Source organism: Genypterus blacodes, unplaced genomic scaffold, assembly GCF_046128005.1.
Source record: "Genypterus blacodes isolate CSIRO-AG114 ecotype Tasmania unplaced genomic scaffold, CSIRO-AGI_Gbla_v1 ptg000070l_1, whole genome shotgun sequence".
Taxonomy (NCBI): domain Eukaryota; kingdom Metazoa; phylum Chordata; class Actinopteri; order Ophidiiformes; family Ophidiidae; genus Genypterus; species Genypterus blacodes.
In genome coordinates this window covers 2,379,485-2,398,546 of record NW_027466880.1, presented here as the reverse complement: position 1 = coordinate 2,398,546, position 19,062 = coordinate 2,379,485, and the positions used below count along the sequence as shown (strand labels likewise).

Sequence of the window (19,062 nt, the reverse complement as noted above, 5' to 3'; positions counted from 1 at the left end):
GCTGCTTTTTTGGCTTTTGTTTACTGCCGTTCCTCCTTGAATCTCCATGTTCAAGATTCATTTTGCTGCTGATTTCAGTAGAATGTGCGTAGTTTGCCCGTTTTCTACACCAAAGCGGGTGAAACTTTAGTATCGTAACGGATGCCAACAAGCTGCTACATGCGAAAGCTTGGACAAACGACGAGCACCAATGTGGTCTGAGCAGATGTCCTCAATTGTCCAGAGTTCTATGTTGGCTCAGGCGATGGATGTTGTAATCGTCTTGTAATCCCTTTTGGCTAATTAGCTGCCATCTTATTGTGACATGCCAATCGATTCCTCTCTTCAGAATGCCTCTGAAGGTAATCAACAGGAGCAGGCTTATATTGTTTCCAGATAAACTGCCGCTCCAAAGTGACATTTCTAGTTTTCGCTCAGAACTGCTCTTAACGCCGTGTTGACAGTGCGCAGCAGTGCTTTTATTTGCCCTTTTCAGGGAATTGGGGCTCTTTACTCCCAAATATGACAAAAAGCCAAAAGCATTTCTAAGACTCCTATGTGTTTTGCAGTTTTAGAAACATTTAATTAATTTAACCAACTTCTGAGCAAACAAAGCAAATAACTCTAAACGTTTTGCAACTAATTATTTTTTAGATTCAGCGGAAAATAATCGGTAGGAGGGCATCTTTAAAATGTCGACACTAGCTTGGAATTTGTTTGCATGTTTCCTTGTTTGTGCGTTTGTTGTGATCACAGTAAACTTGACAGGATGCACAAGATGCTCCAAAATGCATTCTTTAACTTAATTAATAACTTAACCTCTTTATGCGCACTATGTCTGCAGAAACATCAACTTAAAAAGGAAACAAAAAGGAAACAAAAATACAAACTTGTAATTGGAGACATAGACCTGGAATGAAGTTCACATATTAAATACTGTAACTCACAGAGGACTCATGAAACTACTGCAGTATGAAACATCTCCGTCACTCATCATTTAAGAACAATCTCGCTTACATTACTTTAGACAGCTTGGTTCTTGTAAGGCTTTACAAAAATAAATCAGCAATCCGTGTCCGGTGTGCGTTCAGTTTGCAGTCGGGGCTACACACTACAGAGATGTCAAGCGTGTTGCTCTTCATCGTCAGCATTTATCGCTTCTAAATTCAGCCTTTCCAATATTGATTCCAGTCCAACATCAAAGAGCGTTTAAAGAGGAACGGAGGAGGGTTGACTTGGTCGTATGGCCCTGGGCAGAAGTGTGAGGAAGCTGTTTTGGAAGTGTATGCATGCAAAAGCCCCGATTTATCACCAACGTGACTCACTTTGTCCAGGTAACAGCTGGTTAGATACTTTTCATCAGCGGTAGGAAGATGTACTGTAGGTAAGTGTGTTTCTGCAGGGTTTTCCGTGCGATTCTGCTCCTGTGTAAGGACGGAGACAGTTATAAGGACAAATGCGTCTCTTGGATGCTGTTTCATATTGATCCTGAGGACTTGATAAACCATTTGGTGGATGCTTTACTGTCACTAAGTTCATACATTTTCTGCACGGGTGCGCACACAGTCGCTGTAATAAAAACCAATGCCCTGGCGGTATTGCTGTCACGCTCCACATTTTTCAGGTGGGCGGAACCACTTACATCGGCGTTGATCAACCAGCACCATTCATGATCGCCAGTAATGTCTGAGGGCTGTAATGTATCCATCGGGCAGAGGGGCAGAGGGGCAGAGGGAGGTGGCGGGGGTGTGTGTGTGTGGGCTGCTGAATTTATTTCTGAATCAATAACTGGACAATTCATGCAGCACTCCACACCGTGTCCGGAGGAACGACCTCAGAATCTCCCGGCACTCAAGTGATGTAATTGCCACATATTGAAAATTGAAACCATCATTTTACACAATAAATTTCTCCACTCGCATGGTTCAGTGGCGGCATGTGCGATCCTGCTGAGTAAGGTGAAGAAGAAGAAGGTAGGTTAGATATCTGAAGCGTTGCGTTCGGGTTCAGGTGGTTAATCATTTTTATTTAAGCCCTCGATTCTTTAAATGAGTCAACGTTTTGACCCAACGGTGAGAAAGTATTACACGGTGAACAATGACTTTGCTGCCTTATCGCATAATAATTCAACTTCTCTGAAGTGAAAGTTTCTGCGATAACGTCATTCCCGTAGATTTCAATTGTTGCCATCTCGTGCACCATCAAAGGGTCATCAGGGCCGCTCAATTTGAGAACCACTGTTTTAAATGAGATAAAATCCAAAATAGATTGAGCCCTTCGCCGTCGCTATAATAGGATTGCACATTAATAAAGTTTAATTTTACAGCTTATGCACTCCATTATAGATTGTGTGTACGGTGAGGTTAGTCAAACATTGAATTCTCCACAGGAAGTCCTCCAGTTTTAATTCAACAAAGTCCGCCGTGGTCAGACAATAGAACAATGGCTCTCCACTGGCTTAGGGAGTAAATGCCAGGATGTGTATTTTTTCCCCCCTGCTTTTTTTTTTTCTATTCAAGGAAGACCGAATACACTGGAGACTTTGATCTTTTCCAACAAGCGGGGCTTTGTTAGACCTTTGCTGGCCACATGCTCCGCAAAGGCTCTGACATTTGATGTACTGCGTTATTACTGCGTCACTTATTTAGTTGCTATGGAAAAAAACAAAGGTTGAGGAATGACATCACACTCTCGGCCCTTATCACCTCTGGCTCAAATGAAATTACAGTGCAGATAATTGGAATCCGTTGCCGTACTTTGAGTTTTTTATATGAGACGCGGGAGATTGGCTTCTGAAGTGTGAGTGGGTTGCAAGTTGGTGACATATTTGGATTTTGAGGTAATGAGATGTTCTCATCCACTTTATCGTCATCCAACTTGGAACGTGGAGTGCAGAGTGAGCGTGACATAATGAGAAGGTGGGAAAAAAAGAAAATAGGTGCCTTCTTTTGCTTTTCCTCTCTATCGTGATTGTTTCGTTGTCCACGTTCCCAAGTGAAACAACAACAAAAAACATTTTCCAGAACGCACGATGCACATGTTGGGCACCAGCCCCTCTCTGTCTCTCTCTCTGTCTGTGTCTCTTCTCTCTCGCTCGCTCGGGAGGATTGAAACTCATTACGAGGCGGTTGGATTTTAAGCTTTCGGCGACGGACGTGCCATTGATGAAACATCTCATCTCGTTATTGGTGACTGTGCTGCAGTGCTTCCTGTCAATTAACATGACGAACCACAAAAAATGCAGGCAGACGGGCCTTGGCATGCATGCAGGCGGGTTCATACATGCACATTAGAAATAATGATTAAGAGCAAAGTCTCTCGGGAAATTTAAATTCAGGGTTCGAATCTTTTTTTATTTTTACTCGAGTCAGTCACGGAAATAATTTTAACACGAGACTAATGGATTTAATTTTAGTGTAATATGGGTATTTCTCTGGCCCAGGGGTTCCGGTGTCCTCTCTGCTGAAACGGCTTGTTTGCTTTCAGCTGTGTAGGCCTAAATATCTGCATTGGGAGTTGAGTTGTTGTTTTATTATTTCTCAGCTTGATGTTTTAGCCCCGAGGCCCCCGAGCTCCCACGGTGCCATATCTTTGGCTGATCTTGGCAGTTCTCATGTACCCGCGGTCCTTGGGAGACTTGTACAGCCCCGGGGATATTGAGCCACATCGCCCACTTTCCACGGGAATGAGAAACGCGCACGCTCCGAGGATTCAGGCTCCACTTACCCTCGTTGCTCTGCCTCACTGCGGGACCCCGACCTTGTTTCACCGCTGCGGCTTGTAACAAAGCGGAGGGGAACCTTGTGAATTCTGTACAGTCTGCGATACGACTGGGGCACCTGTCATTCAACCTGAAAGAGTTAAATTTGATGTTTAGGGTTGTTCGGCATAAGCGAATGCGGCAGGGTTTTCACCAAAGTTAAGCACATTCCGTCACATTTGACAACTGACTCCACGCATAACAGATGAGGTACAGCAGACAGCAGATGTCTCCCTTAGTATGCACATTTGTAACTGACAAGAAGGTTGAATGATAAGTACTGAGCCTGACACAGAGGGCTGCAAGTTCTTGTTTAAGTATTGTAACTCATTTGTGGCTAGGTGAGTATAACTCAAGGTACAGAGACACTCACGGCCAGGTACAAGGTACAAGACGGCTCCACACATGGCTGCGATTGTCACTTTGAACTACTTCAGCAGGCATCTTCCTTTAGCTGCTGTGACCCTGTCAGACTCACCACCTTCAAAACATGACAAAGGCTTTCTCTGCACCCCGTTTTACCCATATACTGCTTTGGTTTTATACAGACTACCTTTTCTTCCTTTCTAAACCAAGGAATAGCAAAGAAAAGGATGGAGGAGAAATTAATGATCAGTGCCTTCCTTCTCCTTGGCGACCGCTGTCATGGTGCCTGTATGTGAAACTGCATGAATGTGAAACAGGCCAATGTTGGAAGTGAACAAATAGCTGACCTTGATAACGAAGATGAAAAAAAAGTGAACTTTTCTTTGCGATGAAAGCTGGCGGTGTGGTGTGCAACACACTTCTGCCACTCATCAATGTCCAATTGCCTGTATTCCCACTCAATCTCAAGAAATGTATTTATTCATTTAAAGAGATTGGAAACGTGTTAATAAGATACTTACATTTACGATACTTATTGCCAAACCGAAGCGAGCATCCGGCCATAAAGCTGCACTGGGCTCCAAACAACTTATTGACAGCATAATGTAGACGTGCATTAGTGTGTGTATATAATCACTTTGGCACCGGTGTTTTGTTTAAACACACATTTCTCCCATAATCCAGGTTGCATTTGATAGTCCATTACCAACTAACCCAAGTGGTGATAAGGACCTGTCGCACAAACTATCCACAACATACTGGGTGCTAACGTTGGTGATGAGATTGATATTTTAACTTCAGCCCCAAATGACTAATGGAAGTTAAACGCTCCTGTGGTTGTTGTTAGGCTGCTGTTTTTCAAGGGCTCTCAGGGGTGCCTCGGCTTGTTGTTGAGAATGATATTATGGAACAAATAGCGGGGCTTAATGGAGGTGTAGATGATTTAACTGCCCTCAGGGCAATGAAAAAGGGAAATTATTTTGTATGCCTAGACATGGTGCAAGGTGTTTGCTCATAATGCCGTTTTGAAGCCTTTTATTTTACCTCATTTTCACATCTCGGCTCATTTAAAGTTGCTCGGCGTCTAAATGTCAACACAACTTTTCTAACACCTCATTCAAGCTGGTGTTTAACCAGCGTCGTTATTGTTTTTCGGCTGTATGGTTTCCGGCTAAATGCGAGCAGGGCTCTCCTCGGCGCTCGCTCGCTCCTCGCCGTTCGCTCCTGCCGCTCTCCTTCAGGCCTGGCATCGACTGTGTTGTCTGCTCCGCTCTATCAGAGATGCCGTGGCTTTAATCCTTTGCCCACAGGGGATAGCTGACACGGATGAATGTAAACTGTTGACATGGTGCTGTCTCCTATGCTCTCTGATCAAAGATGGTGCTGCCCTCCTGTTTCACAACCTGCCTTCAAATATGCTCCGAGTCTCTCCCACAAAGACTCCCTGTATCTCTATCTCAACCTCACATTTACATTTTCACTCAGAAATCCGTCAATCCATGCACCTGATGACGATAATAATAATAAAGCATCCGATTAAGACTTTAGTCGGTGACCTCGGCATAAGCTATTAATTTGAGTTAAGAAGCACGTAAAGAGATTGCACAACCATTTTTGGAGATTGTGGTGCATTACCTTAAGTGCAGGGAAGGACTTGGCTTGATGTAGTGCTTATTTTAATTAACCCCCAGTAATGATGCAACTATTAGTAAGAGCTGAACTTAAGTGGCTGGAGATGTGTGCAAATCTGCGTCAGCGTGTGTGTGTGTGTGTGTGCTTATATATGTGGAGATGCTTAATAAACCAGCTCCAGCTCGCTGTGTAAAGGAGCATTCCCCGGACTCTGAAAGCTAACTTACCTTTAACCTCAGGAGACTGCGGAGGTGTGGATATATGGTCGTAGTCATGGTTACACTTTTATTATGCAGGGCTGCTGAAGTCCATTCAGTGAGCGCAGGGGGCCGCTGTCATATCATTGCTGTAAAAGTACATTTTAAGGCATGCATAGCTGTATTATGTCCGTTGAAAATGAATGTCACAGAAAAAGAAGGTCATCGACATATAAAATCTAATAACTTTAACTTTCTACACTGTCCTCTAATGCTATATATCTTTGCAAAAGTGGATTAATTAATCAATAGTTAATTTCCATACCATCTTCATCACCCATCGGGATCAAAATGCTTATTTTGCACACACACAGAACGAGTCAGAGTCATAAAAATGGCCGACTCTTTCCCTCCTTCGCTCTCCGTTTCGCAACCCCAGAGGGAATTCTGTTCTTCCTGGAGGTAGAAAGTTTATGACTGCCATCCATACGATCACATGTCCCTTCTGGATGCAATGAAAGCTGAACACATGAATGAAAGCTGGATCTATCTGGCATGCTCAAAGAATCACCCCCCCAGGGGTGTTATTGCAACGGAGGAGAGGAGGTGTAACATGGACGAGGACGTGCAGCCAAAAGCACAAGAATAGCAGATCTGTGTCTGTATTGATTGGTAGATATCCTGTATAGTTTATTTAAATGCTTTTAGGATTACAGTACTGGAATTACAGAACTTCAAAGACAAAATGATATGTTGTGTAATGCTATCTATTGTTAGAGTTCTATTTCTTTGGTGCATTCTGGAAGTGAGATGTGCTGCTGGGCTGATCTAAGTGTCAAAATGAAGTGAATATTGTTGAAAGTTTATATATAATAGTCCCAAATCTTACTTAATACTAACAGAGTTGCCTTTGCTTTCATAGCCTTACATGGCGGCACAAGCAGGCAGAGAAAACACAAGTTTTAACAGCCTGAATAGTTGACAATAAGAACGTAGAATTTGTATTTCCAAATACGATACAATTCTATATTTAAGAAAGGCCAGAGAAATGTAATAACTTTGAAAGACCGGGCTCCGTTTTGACAGATGGGTTATATTAAGCAGGTTAAAATAGATTTTACTCACACTTTGGGTACTGACAGGTGATTTTTTTTCCTCCCTCCCCCCCCTCCAGTCACTTTCACACAGGAACAATCTGCTTGCCCACTCGTTCTTTGTATCCTGGCAGCAGGGAGGCAACTCGTGTCCAACTTTTGACTGCCACGTTGGGTTTTGATTACTCAGACAAACACCAAACACGCAGGCTGTTTTGCCGGCGCACACACCTGCTTGACAGTCACCTCGGCTAGACATTTCTCTCGTCAGATGGTAGAAACTGCATCCGTGATGGAGCATATTTTTCTTCCCAAAGTGCTTTATTGGAGTAATTCTGGGACTATGTATGCTGTAGGGGTTGTGTAAGCTTGAGGACATTTTGTGCCCCTAGCCACGCTGTAATTTTGTTGACAGTGTTTGATTTCTTTCAGGCAATTTGCTCTAAGAAGTCGAAGAGACATTGGTGCCCTGAGGGCTTGGGTCTGATTGTCTCGAGTGGGGAGAGAGAGAGGGAGAGGGAGAGTGAGACGCTTTCTGCATTTCACTAAATTGAGTTCCAAACAGAGGCTTTGCAGGCAAGCTGTTCTGACATTAAAACATCGTTATTGTATCTGTGGGTCCGTGCACGTGTTTGTGCTGGCCGGCGTGAGGTTGTTTTGGATCACCTGCTGCTGCCGCTGGTAAGGGTTTTGATTGATGGTAACTGTAAGACAGCAGGAAGTGTCATAGGGCCTGGAGGAGAGGTTCCTCCTTTTCTCTGCAGACCCCCGATGGTGACAATCATTACTTCCCATCACGGCTTGGTGTCAAATCACAACATATGGGCTCAGGGCGAGGAATTCTGTTTGGTGCACGTACACATCTTTGTTACTGCTGCACTGGTTGGCTCTGTGAAGCAGGGATGTTCAGTAAAAAAACTTCTTTCGGCACAGCGTCCACGTGGATAGAGGGACTGTTGACCTGAAGGTCGGCGTACAGAGCAGAAGTCATCCTTGTTAAAGAACACTTCAGTCTCATTCACCTCCAGGGGTTACAGTCCTGGCTGAGAGTAGCTAAGTGCTGTTGGAATTGAAAGGCACTCTCGCTGCATATACAGCCCAGCCGCACACTGCAGTTCAGAGAAAATACCTTTCTCTACTATAATTATGTAAATGATTGTACTCATTAGGTACTGTAGGACGTTTTTCCCGCAATATATGACAGGTGTACAAAAATATCTAGTTGTTGCCTGCAAGCCCTTTCTGAATCAAACACACACTTCCAGCGCGCACACACACAGTATCTTCTGTCTCTACTGAGGTTTGGCTCGTGCCTTTTGTTTAAAGTGAATCTGAAAGCGCAGATTGATTGACAGACCTTTTGATAAACAGATTGACATGATTTATTTATGGCTTGCAGCGGCAGAAAGCCTTTGTCACTGATATAATCTGCGTTGGGGTTTTCAAGCTGGATGCACAGCGTTATGTTTTTGGGAGGAAATGGAGTCCTGCAGCAGTGTGGGAGCGTAATGGCTCATTCGCCCTGTGAGTGGACACACACATCCTTTTTAGGAACCCTTTAAGAAAAGATTCCTGAATAAGCTGTAGCAGTGTTTAAGTTATAAATGAGGGTCTTCCTCCCTTCTGATTGCATAATCAATTCTAACATAAATTAGCAGTTCACCAAGCGTAAAGCGTATCCACCTTGTTTTCCTCATTCCCCCCACACTGTGGATTTTCTGACCTCTCTTTGCCTCCCACAGTTGTATCGGTGGGCCAAACTCTCTACGCTGGAGTCGGGGATCACGAGAGCACCGGCATAATGAGGGAGAGGAGGGCAGCAAGTGACCCCTACTGGTCCTATTCAGGTGAGTTCCTCATTTGTAGGCTGAGCAGAGCCTTCGGTAAGAGCGAATCTCACAAATGCATTTCTTTGACTTGCTCACCTCTGCACTGTGTCTGCCATTCTTGTGTGTGTTTTTCGACCATTATGCCAGCAGCCCTTGTTTCCTCTGCGCTGCTGTAGCCAGATGGGCTGTATTTGCTGAATTCCTATTTTGATACGCTCCTTGCATTAAAATGTAAATTTAAGTACATTTTCTTCTCAGCGTACAGCAGTGTGTGTAGCACTGCTTTTGATAATTGAAATGACTGAATAGAAAAATACAGATGATGGGATTAACTGTTAAAAATGAGTCTGGAACATTTAACATTTAATTTAATTTATGGGATGTTTCCATTTGGAGTTGTTCTAAAATATTAGTTATAAAAGTATTTGCTTATTTCTTGCAAACTGTTAAAAAAACTACATAAATATACTTAACACGTAAAGATGCTTAGTGAGTCACATTGATATGTTATGCAAATGTGCTGGTATAAAGAGAAACATCCTGTGCTAATGTTCCGACTGAGGCTTTTACTACATTATTACCGTAGCTGTCTGTGCTTCCACCAGAGCTGAACAGGCATCGCAAAATGTGCACCGCGGGTCAACGTTTCCATTCTTGAACGCAGTTATGAGTGGGAGGTCAAGTGTGTGTGTGTGTGTGTGTGTGCGCGTGTGCATGCGCATGCATGTGTGACTGTTAACTGGTAACCCACATGCTTATCTTGTGTGCATCCTGTGTATAAAAGTCCAGCTGTTGTTTACAGCAGCAGAGTGTCTTAAAGCATCCAAAGCCCCAATGAAATGTTTATAACTAATGTAAGAGTGAAGTACATCATCAAAAATGTTCACATTTACACCAAATACAAATACTGAACAACTGTCACACTCTACAAACATGTAAAGATTGTGTTCATAGAAAGGTTTTAATCCTCTTATGTTTGACAAAAACTGAAATATCATGCATCTCTTTGTGCCTTTTTAGTGCCTTTTATTATTGAAATATTATTTTTGATGCCATTATTATGTTGTTGTTGTTGTGGGATTGTCGACTGACACAAAATCTGTCACTAAATGCAGGTGGGCGTGGGGCAAAATGACTATTTTTATAGCGCGTGTGTGGGGGCGAGGGACAGCTTCTTGCAGTAGCAGGATTCAAAAACCCATTTGGTGCGACCTCTATATTAAAGCCATAAAAGTTTGAGCTCAGTTCACACTCGGCTGTGAAAACCTTTGACAGTGGTGTTTTAATCTTTTTGCCTCTGTTGTTAATTTGATATCCTCACTTTTTGCTTCTGGGATTTCGCTGGCTTCCACCTCTCAGTTCTCGCTCGTTTACCACATCGGCGGTGTAAACAGCTCCAAACGAGTATTCAAGATGCATGCTGGGGGATTGGTCGTTCCCACGGATTTCTTTAACGATCGTCGAGAGCAGAGGCGATGTATGTCTCTTAGTATGCAAGTGCGTGGCATTGAATGGGCAAGATTTTGACGAGACCTTTTCAAAACATTCTATGACTGGTCACAACGTGAGTAATAGTGGATGTTTGCTTTCTCGTCTAAAAAATAAAAATCTAAGAAGCCTTTGCTATTTATGCTGACAATAACAAAACACTTTTAACAAGATCCAAAATAGGAGCGAGGAAAGAGAAATGGGAGTCATTACCGTGCACTTGACAGGCATGTTGACAAAGCAGCGCGCAGCCCAGTGTACAGTATTTACTACTACTATACGTATTTACCTTCCCTCTAATTTTTCCTTTCATCTGCTTTTTCAAATATGCATATAGTGTCGTGATCACAGACGGACACGCTTCGTCCCACTCGACTATTTGCTGATAGCCGACAGTTCCCCGGGAAAGCTCCTGTAAGCTGCTGAACTCCAGCCTTGAGCGCGGCCGTAATTCATTTTTTTTGCTTTTCTGAAATGGCCGAGCAGCTTTTTTCAGGTTCAGCGCTGCTTCCCACTCAGGAGCGGCGCACATGTTCACACCAGAGACCTTCCTCGTGCAGACGCGGTGCTCTGTTGGGTTGGCGAGCAGCTCCAGTGGGTAATAGGGGTTATGTGCTTTGAACGAGAGCGGGCACGCTGGACGGGCTCAGGGATGGAGAAGCGGTCAGTGAAATGATATTTACAGGTGCCAAGGTCCAAAAACAGCCATCTAGCAAATAACTAACTTAGTCCCTTTACTCTTGAAGTGAACTGTCGGGGCTGAGAAAAATATTAGCTTTTCGAAATGTAATATTTCCTCTCTGACATCCATGTATGAGTTCGGAATCCTTAAGGTTTTAAGCAAGAATATGGTGCAAATAAAAGCAGAAAAAAAAATTAACTGTGCTTACTTTGAGCCCAGGTTTGTTTGGTATTCGTGTCACTCCTGATGGAAGTCCTCATTTCTCCCCCGTTGTCTAGCAGAGGCAAGCAAAGTGTGTCTGCTTTGACTATCCGCCGTGATTGCTTTTTCACTATCTACAAGGTATATGCACATCCCATTATGGAAATCCAAATCACTCCCTACATTTTCTTTTTTGTTTTGTTTTCATAGACATATGGGCATTCGTCTTTTTCTGCCCTCGGAGTCACCAGGTAGAATACTTCAATATGACTTATTTTTCATGTTTAACAAATGCGCCTTATCTGATGACCCGATTGATGTTCTGAAGCTCCATTGGCGATGCTTTCCTTTTGATGCACCGGCATGCTCGTTACATTGTGTGCGCTCGTGACGGTGAAGTAGCAACACGCCGCATGCGTAAGGAAGGTTCATTACTAGCGTCACTTGAATTAGTGAAAAGCTGTCACATTGTTGAAGCTTCGTCTTGTCTGTCCATCTTTATGGAGCAGTTGTACTCTTTTACTGCAGCTGTTGTTATTTATTGATCCGAAAGCACTAAGTAACGCTCTCAGTGATTGCCAATGCCGATCACCATATATACGTCACATTCCCACCAGTGGCGGCAGCTGGCTTATTGTACGGAGAAAAAGGGAAGCATTGAGGGGACGCAGCACTGTCCATTGCTCTGGAAAGGTAATTAGTGGTTAAGGCTGTGAATGGAGGACAGACAAGCGTGCCTTTGCAACTAAATGGTTATTAAGGACATTTGCTCTGTGCAAGCGAGTGAAAAACACACAGTTGGGGCCAGGCTAAAGCTGGAAGGTGCTAGTGCAACAAAGACTTCATTCCTGGAAGTCTAGATGAGGAAGGACAAGCATGCAGAGAAGCAGAGCCGACATCAACCTTTATATGTTTCCAATATTTACCTCTGCCAAGGAGATGACGTATGTCTTTTTGAGTTGTCAGCAGGGACGTTCGACGTGTTCTGAATCCCCTGTCTCGGCTAATCGGTGAACTTGATGTGTCATACACATACACAACACACATCGTTCTCCAGTACAGATAAAGGAACAAGCAATGACTAATGAAATAAGGATTCAGAATAGAATTTTTTTTAAACATACAGCATATTCTTATCACATTTTTGTATAAATAAATAATAAGAAGTGATAATAAATTAATAAGCATTTCATATTATTAATTATTCATTTTGAAAGAAAGTAAAGAGAAGAAATCATTGGCCAGTATTAACTTGCAGAGTATGTTCATCTTAAATGTGTATGATTTTGCCGCTTTTATGGGTAACTTCATCTTCTTCCCGCTCCTGTTTGGTCACGTCATGTACTTTATATGCTTTCCGGCATGTAAGCTCGTGTTTCATGGCTGTATGAGATCCTAATTTGGGGATGAATGGCTGAAATGTTCTTACGAAGACAGCCCGAGCTTTTGTGTTTTAGTCATTAAGCTAATGCAGTGACAAATGAGGCGGGCCGACGTGCAGAGCGAGCACCCATCATGCCAGTGACACATCACCTGCCTGTGTGCTTTGGTTATGAACCTCTATGTAAGTAAGCGTGAAACCCACACCCTGAAATTTGATTAAAAGTTATTTAAGGCATGCTGTGTGTGTGTGCATAGAGACATTTTTCATAAGAAGGATGATATCATACTCACCATAAGACTCCCACAGGAACAAAGCTATGCATCATTTCCCCTTTTTATATCTCCACTGCTTCTCACATCCTCTCTGTTAGTCTCCTCTCCCTTTCTTCTTTATCGCTCTCTTTTATTTTGACCAATTTGTCTCGATTGCACCCCGATTGATCGCTGTGTGTAGTTTACTTACATCACAACTGGACAGCTCAGTCCACCATTGTGAGCCGAAATGAACAAAGGAACAAACAAATCTGATTGCATTAGATGTAGAGAAATACAGATCATTGTCACAGATGTTAAGTGCCTCAGTAAATCTGATGTTCATTTTCATTATTTCTTTAAGGTCATTAAATCAGGCAAACGTGCCTTAATGATTTTCGTGATATTAAACAGGTTTATGTCGACTGATGATGATCATATTCTGCCTGATATGTAGGCAATTTCTGGGCTTGTTAACAATAGCAAATTGCCATTTTAAAATTCCAGTCACTGCTGTGGTAATCTCCCACAAATATTTTCTAAATATATTATCCTAAAATTGCCTTTTTAAATTGTTGGAATCATAGTATAATAGGCCGGCTCCCCTCCATTGCATTTTCTCTATTGTGGTCTATTTGCACATCTGTCAGGCTTATTGAATGAACAGCATGATAAATGTGATGTTCATCACTTCCAGCAATTCTGGTCCTTGATTCAGTTCAGTTAAACCAATCTAATTATTTTTATTGTTTATCTTCCATATTTGTAATGCGTGGCAGTGCGAGGGAGGTTAATGCTATAGATCCTGCACTTGAAATACGTTGATCTCTTCATGCTTCTCCTGCTACGCTTGAATTGAATCGCGCTGTCATTTTTTAGTCAGACCCTATTCGCAGTATTTCAGATCTGCCATGCGGTTTGTGAGTGCAGCACGAGTCTCACACACTCGCACTGCACCTCTCCAGTGTCGTGCTGAATTCTCTTTTTTTGTTTGTTGTTTTCTTTTTATATTAAAGCAAAGTGTGGAGCGGATCTACAACTGTTTGATCTGAGACTGAGCTGTCAGTAAAGTGATAACAGCCGTGTTTGGTCTTGTGTGCGCCTTGTCCAATCACACGCATGTAAACACCCCCACCACCTCACCCCTGACTCCGTTGATGATCAAGTCAGGTGTTGGCAACTTAAAAAAAGAATGATGCGACAGTTGCCTGAATATCACATCAATCACACAATCGGAGTAATTGTTTCAAAATGTGTGTATAGTTTAGGCAAATGCTACTTTAATGTAACCAACCTCCGTAAATACCTGCCACTGTATATACATCTGTGCTCGCATCACGTTTTTAGAGCTTATTTGTTTTACTCTCTATGGATAGAGCTCCCGTCATATTTCCCACAGACTCCTTTTTTTGTGACGTGACGTTTTTTTGGATGCAAGCCAGGCAGACTAGCCGTTCTACCTAACAGAGCTGTCTGCGATTGTCATGCCTGATATACGAGAATTCTATTTCCCCTCTCCGGCTGTGTTATGCCGCTTCAGCGAGGTTGCCCGTGATTATTAGCAATCTTTCCACTCATGTCACACGTAATGAAGTGAATGAAGATGTCATTTTTAATCAATTAATATGTTGATCTGTCTTAATTAGTACTACAGATTATACAAAACCAAATTAGGCCATTTCAAAGTCAACCCTCAACAGTGCTACTTCTGTAGTTTATGGGCAATAGGTAGTGAAAATGCAATGCACTTGTGGGGGATTTCTCTTATTAATGTTAAGGTTTAAACCCAGAAAATGAATTTTTGAAACAGAGTTTTTGAAGTGATTTTAAACATGACCGTGCCTCACAGATTGAGCACTTGAGCCTAACATGTTAAACTGTATGTTTCATATAACCTCAAATTGGTTGGGAGCTTTATAAAGAGGTGCAGTGCAGTCTGTGTGTTGCGGCTTGACACCCCCCCCTACAAAGGCTGGAGGGAAAAGAGCAGCACCATGTTGTCATGGTGCCCGACAGAAGGAGCTCTGCCTCCTGGAGGTAATGAATCGAGAGCCGGATTGCTCTCGGTAGACCTTCACGTATGAGAAGCGCTTGACTTTAAAGCAAAGCTCCCTGACTCTCTGGCCATACAGTGTGTGTGCGAAGAGGGCAAAGCAGGGGCATGCTGGGAAGGGAGCCAGGGATATTTTCCTCAGGGAGGAAGAGGAAGGGGGAAAAAAAAACAACTTAAACTCCTTTTTTTGCAAGGGATATTTTTACAGGAGCAACACAGTATGTGTAATTTTTGGTTTGAGTTGAATTGTAAATCTACTTCTTTGCTTTTCATTATTATGAGGCGATATCTTTGTCTTATGAGGCAACACATGTGCATTCAAGCATTGACTTGGTAATGTGTTGTTTACTTTTTGTCTCATCCATCATTGTGATTGTATTTGTTAGTCATCATCATGTGGAAATTACACCACTTAGCAGTTATTGAATCATGTTTCTGACTGTAAATGTAAAAACAGTTGAGAAAAACACGTTCCTGCTTTGACTTCAATTTCCTCGTTAACATCGGCGAGGCAACATGGAGGGAAATTTCCCCTGTTTGTGATTGTAAAAATAGATATAAGAAAAGTACCCGCAAACATATACAAACACGTATACATGTACATGATAGAAAATAGATATATCTAAACCAATTGGAGCATTGTGTTGGTTCAAGCGTGTCTAATCGCTGCACACATTGGCTGCCAGTGCTTGTGTAACAATGAAATCCAGCCTTTCTTGTGTTCTTTCCTGCTACCCTGACATCTGCACTGGTGGGTGTGTTCTTTGGTTTACCTGTGCCTTCCCAGACACCAGCTGCTGCAGCCGCACAGTAATAACGTGGCACGGTGCTGCTGCCCTACTCTGCTCCGTGTGTGCTCTTTTGGGGATTGTCACTGTTTCATCAGCATACTTCCCGTATAAGCAGAGAAGCGTGGAGCCACAAACATCAAACATACGACATCGCCAGTTGTTGATATAATGTGGCTTGGGTAGAATGTTTTCTGAAGTTAATAGCTAATACTTTACTTCTAAAAACCTGTACACCAAGTTGTCAAGGGAGTAGAGGAGCTTCTTAAGATAAAAGGGTGCAGAGGGTTGATCTCATTGCTGAGGGTTATTTTTCGCTCTTGTGTTGTGATCTGCCCACTGCCACTACATTTATTTTTAAGTATTTGTCCATTGTGATTAAGGTAAATACGGCCTAAACCATATTCATAAACGGAATCATTGTGTCCTCAGAGTATGGACAACGTGTGCTTTAATTTCAGAATGAAGTCCTAGCGAGTCCATATTCCCATTAAGATGTTTACATGCTGAAATAAATCAATTTACAATTGCGTAATCTGGGTTATTTGAAGTCAACACACTGTGATTCATGTCGATTTCTATCACTGTTGGGTGTTTACATGATGATGTTTGACAAAATCTATTTTTTGCCTTAATCGGCGTATAATCAAAGTTTAAATTGCACATAACAGACTGAGTCACTACAGGTGACAAACGTTGCAGTTGTCATTTTCACAAGAGCATCACTTTTGACAATAATTTAAAAAAAGGAAAGTTGTCAGAACAGTCAAACTTTTGTGAGCTTGGCTCCGCGGTACAGTAATTTAAAGACGGGGTTGTGGGTGGATAAAAGGCATGTGGAACTCCAGCCATTGTCCCCCACTAAGTGACATCCAGCTGGTACACGAATCCTCCCTGAAGCAGCTGCCTCAGGCAGCTCTCTAGTACAATCATGCTTTCAGCCTGCTCATGTGGCCACAGTGTCAGTTCTACTGCCGCTGCTGTTAAAATCACAATGTGCATTTATGTTGTTTCTTGATAAATCTTCCTGAACAATGCTTTTGGACAGATTTGTGCATGTGTTGCCTCTCTAACAGCATCTACACTGGATGGTATAATGAGTATATACTGCTGAAATCTAGAGGAAGAACATGCAAGTTCTTCAGAGTACATTGTAACACACTGTAATTGCAACTTCAGATGACGGCTATGCTTCTCAGAGGATAAATAGCTGAAAGGAGATTGGCAGTTTGATTGACTGCATTTAGAGCAGCAGGTACACATGCTGATTCTGATGTCACATGTGCTGCATATTGAATACAGTATATTTTATAAACATGTAAACAGTATAAACTAACAGTGGATTTGAGCATCTCAGATTTGTTTTGGGCCATATTCTTATGTAGAAATACATCTGCCAATGCAACTGTTATTGAAACACACACCAGATTGGAATTTCCTTGCTGTTCTGACTCGCATAATGTCTGCATATGAATGACATGGTATTCTGCTGCAACCAGTGCTTTAATCTTTCTTCTCCACCTTCAAATATTTAAATTGCTGTGGACCTTTTGTAATGTTCTTTGGAAAGATGTACCTTATATACATATTTTTGTCTCATTTGTATACATTGCTGTGTTTGGTTTAGCTCTAGTCTTGGAAACAAAACCCTCATTTGCACACGCAGGTCATTTCAGGTCAGATATCACATATGGACCACTCAAAGAAGAAGATGTAATTTTGCCATAAAAAAAAAATCAGATTCAAGTTGTAAATAGTAATGATTGTCAGCATTTGGCTTTTAGACCTGTAGTGCAAATGTGGTCTTAGTCCAAGGTAGATGCTAAATACCTCTTATTAAAATACTCTTGCCGTTGAAGTGATGCCTTTTTTAAAGCTCGGACTCATTAAAGCTCAATTATGAGAGCTGGAAGTAGAGTGCTGGCACTAGACACTTTTATGCCTAATTGTGATTTGGTCTTTGTGCCTTTAGGAGTCCTTTGAATGAGCCCCTACTTTTCACAGATTAAGGAATTAAAAGTGCATGAATTACTCTGAGACCAAAACTTAAAGGGGCTCATATTTAGGACTGACATGCAGATTCTGTTCCACATTTTCTCTTAAATTGGCCAGTTAGGAGCTACTCTGAGTTGAAAGATTTCTTAAATTTGACCCCCTGGAGTGCTGTGCTTGTGTGCATTCATTGCCCCGTGTAAAACGTCATCCTTGATGATGATCATAGAAACCGTCTTCATTTGCTGTTGTAACTTCAGGACCTTTGAACTTTGTTGAGCTCAGTGTGTTACATTCCCCTGTAGCTCTCTGCAGCCCTCGAGTGTTCTGGACTTGATTAATTTCTCCCCCCTGGGAGATGAGAGGGGGGAAATTAATCTGTCTCAGACCCTGCATTCATAGTCACACCCATTCTCTGTGATGATTGAAGCTTAACACAACATCATCTATATTCCTTCCAATCTTACTGATGTGGTGTATCAACCTGTGGCTGTACCTGGACTCATTTTCTGGGAAAATGAGAGGTGCAGGAACACTAATTATTAAAAATGAATTTTACTGGGGCACAAACTGACTCATTATTCATCTTTGTTATTGCTAGCAGTTTGGATCAGGCTTCTTGTGCCAGAATTGGCCCATTTGTCTCTGTCAGGGGTGGGCCCTTGACAGATGTGCCAATATGGCTGCCGAAGTTTTGTGCTGGGGGGAGAGGCGTCTTAATTCTTCATGATGTATCATGCTGGCAGCAACCAATTTAGCAGAATTGAGCTCCAAATCATCTCACTTCCCACTGCCTCCAACAATCTGTTTCCCTTCTCTAGATGAGGTAAATATATTAAGGATGTAAATAAATTTGGGATTCGCAAGCCCTGAGCTAATATTGTATCAGTAAGTTTTTGTTGACTATGATTGTTTGTTGTGGTGTTTTGGCATGTCCAGAAAAATGGATTATGGGCAAATTTCACAAAGATGTCTAAAGCCAGGGTCCAGTGCCCAGTAAAGAGGGTAAATATAGCCAATCTCTTCTGTTTGGAAACTCCCAGCTCTGTTTAAGCCAGATTGATTTGTCACCCTGACATGTTTGTTATGTAAACCTAATTAATTTTATTTTATTTCATAAGTGTCGTGTGGTGTCGGTGTGTGTCTTGTGGCAGCGTATTGGGCCTAGTTGGTGGCTCACATCCAGCGTAATGGATGTCGACGTGCTCAGTCTGCTGGGATTGCAATATTGAGGAAGTGTGAGATTGCCAGCCCACAGGTTTCCTCTCTAATGTGGTTATGCTGATGAGCTGGAATGAGCTAGTGAGCAGCTCAGCAAATTTTTAAACTCATAATCATGATGACTTACTTTGTAATGAGTGCATAT

General features: G+C 42.3%; 1 protein-coding gene across 2 annotated transcripts in view; it reads left to right on the top strand.

Annotated features, from left to right (window-relative positions):
- ca16b (carbonic anhydrase XVI b) overlaps window positions 1–19,062 on the top strand; it is a 93,655-nt gene that overhangs the window by 10,104 nt on the left and 64,489 nt on the right. For both annotated transcript variants that reach the window (XM_076156537.1, XM_076156536.1), the window contains exon 2: window positions 8,771–8,875. In XM_076156537.1, the coding sequence (XP_076012652.1) occupies window positions 8,771–8,875 (105 nt within the window). The remainder of the gene's footprint in view (window positions 1–8,770; window positions 8,876–19,062) is intronic.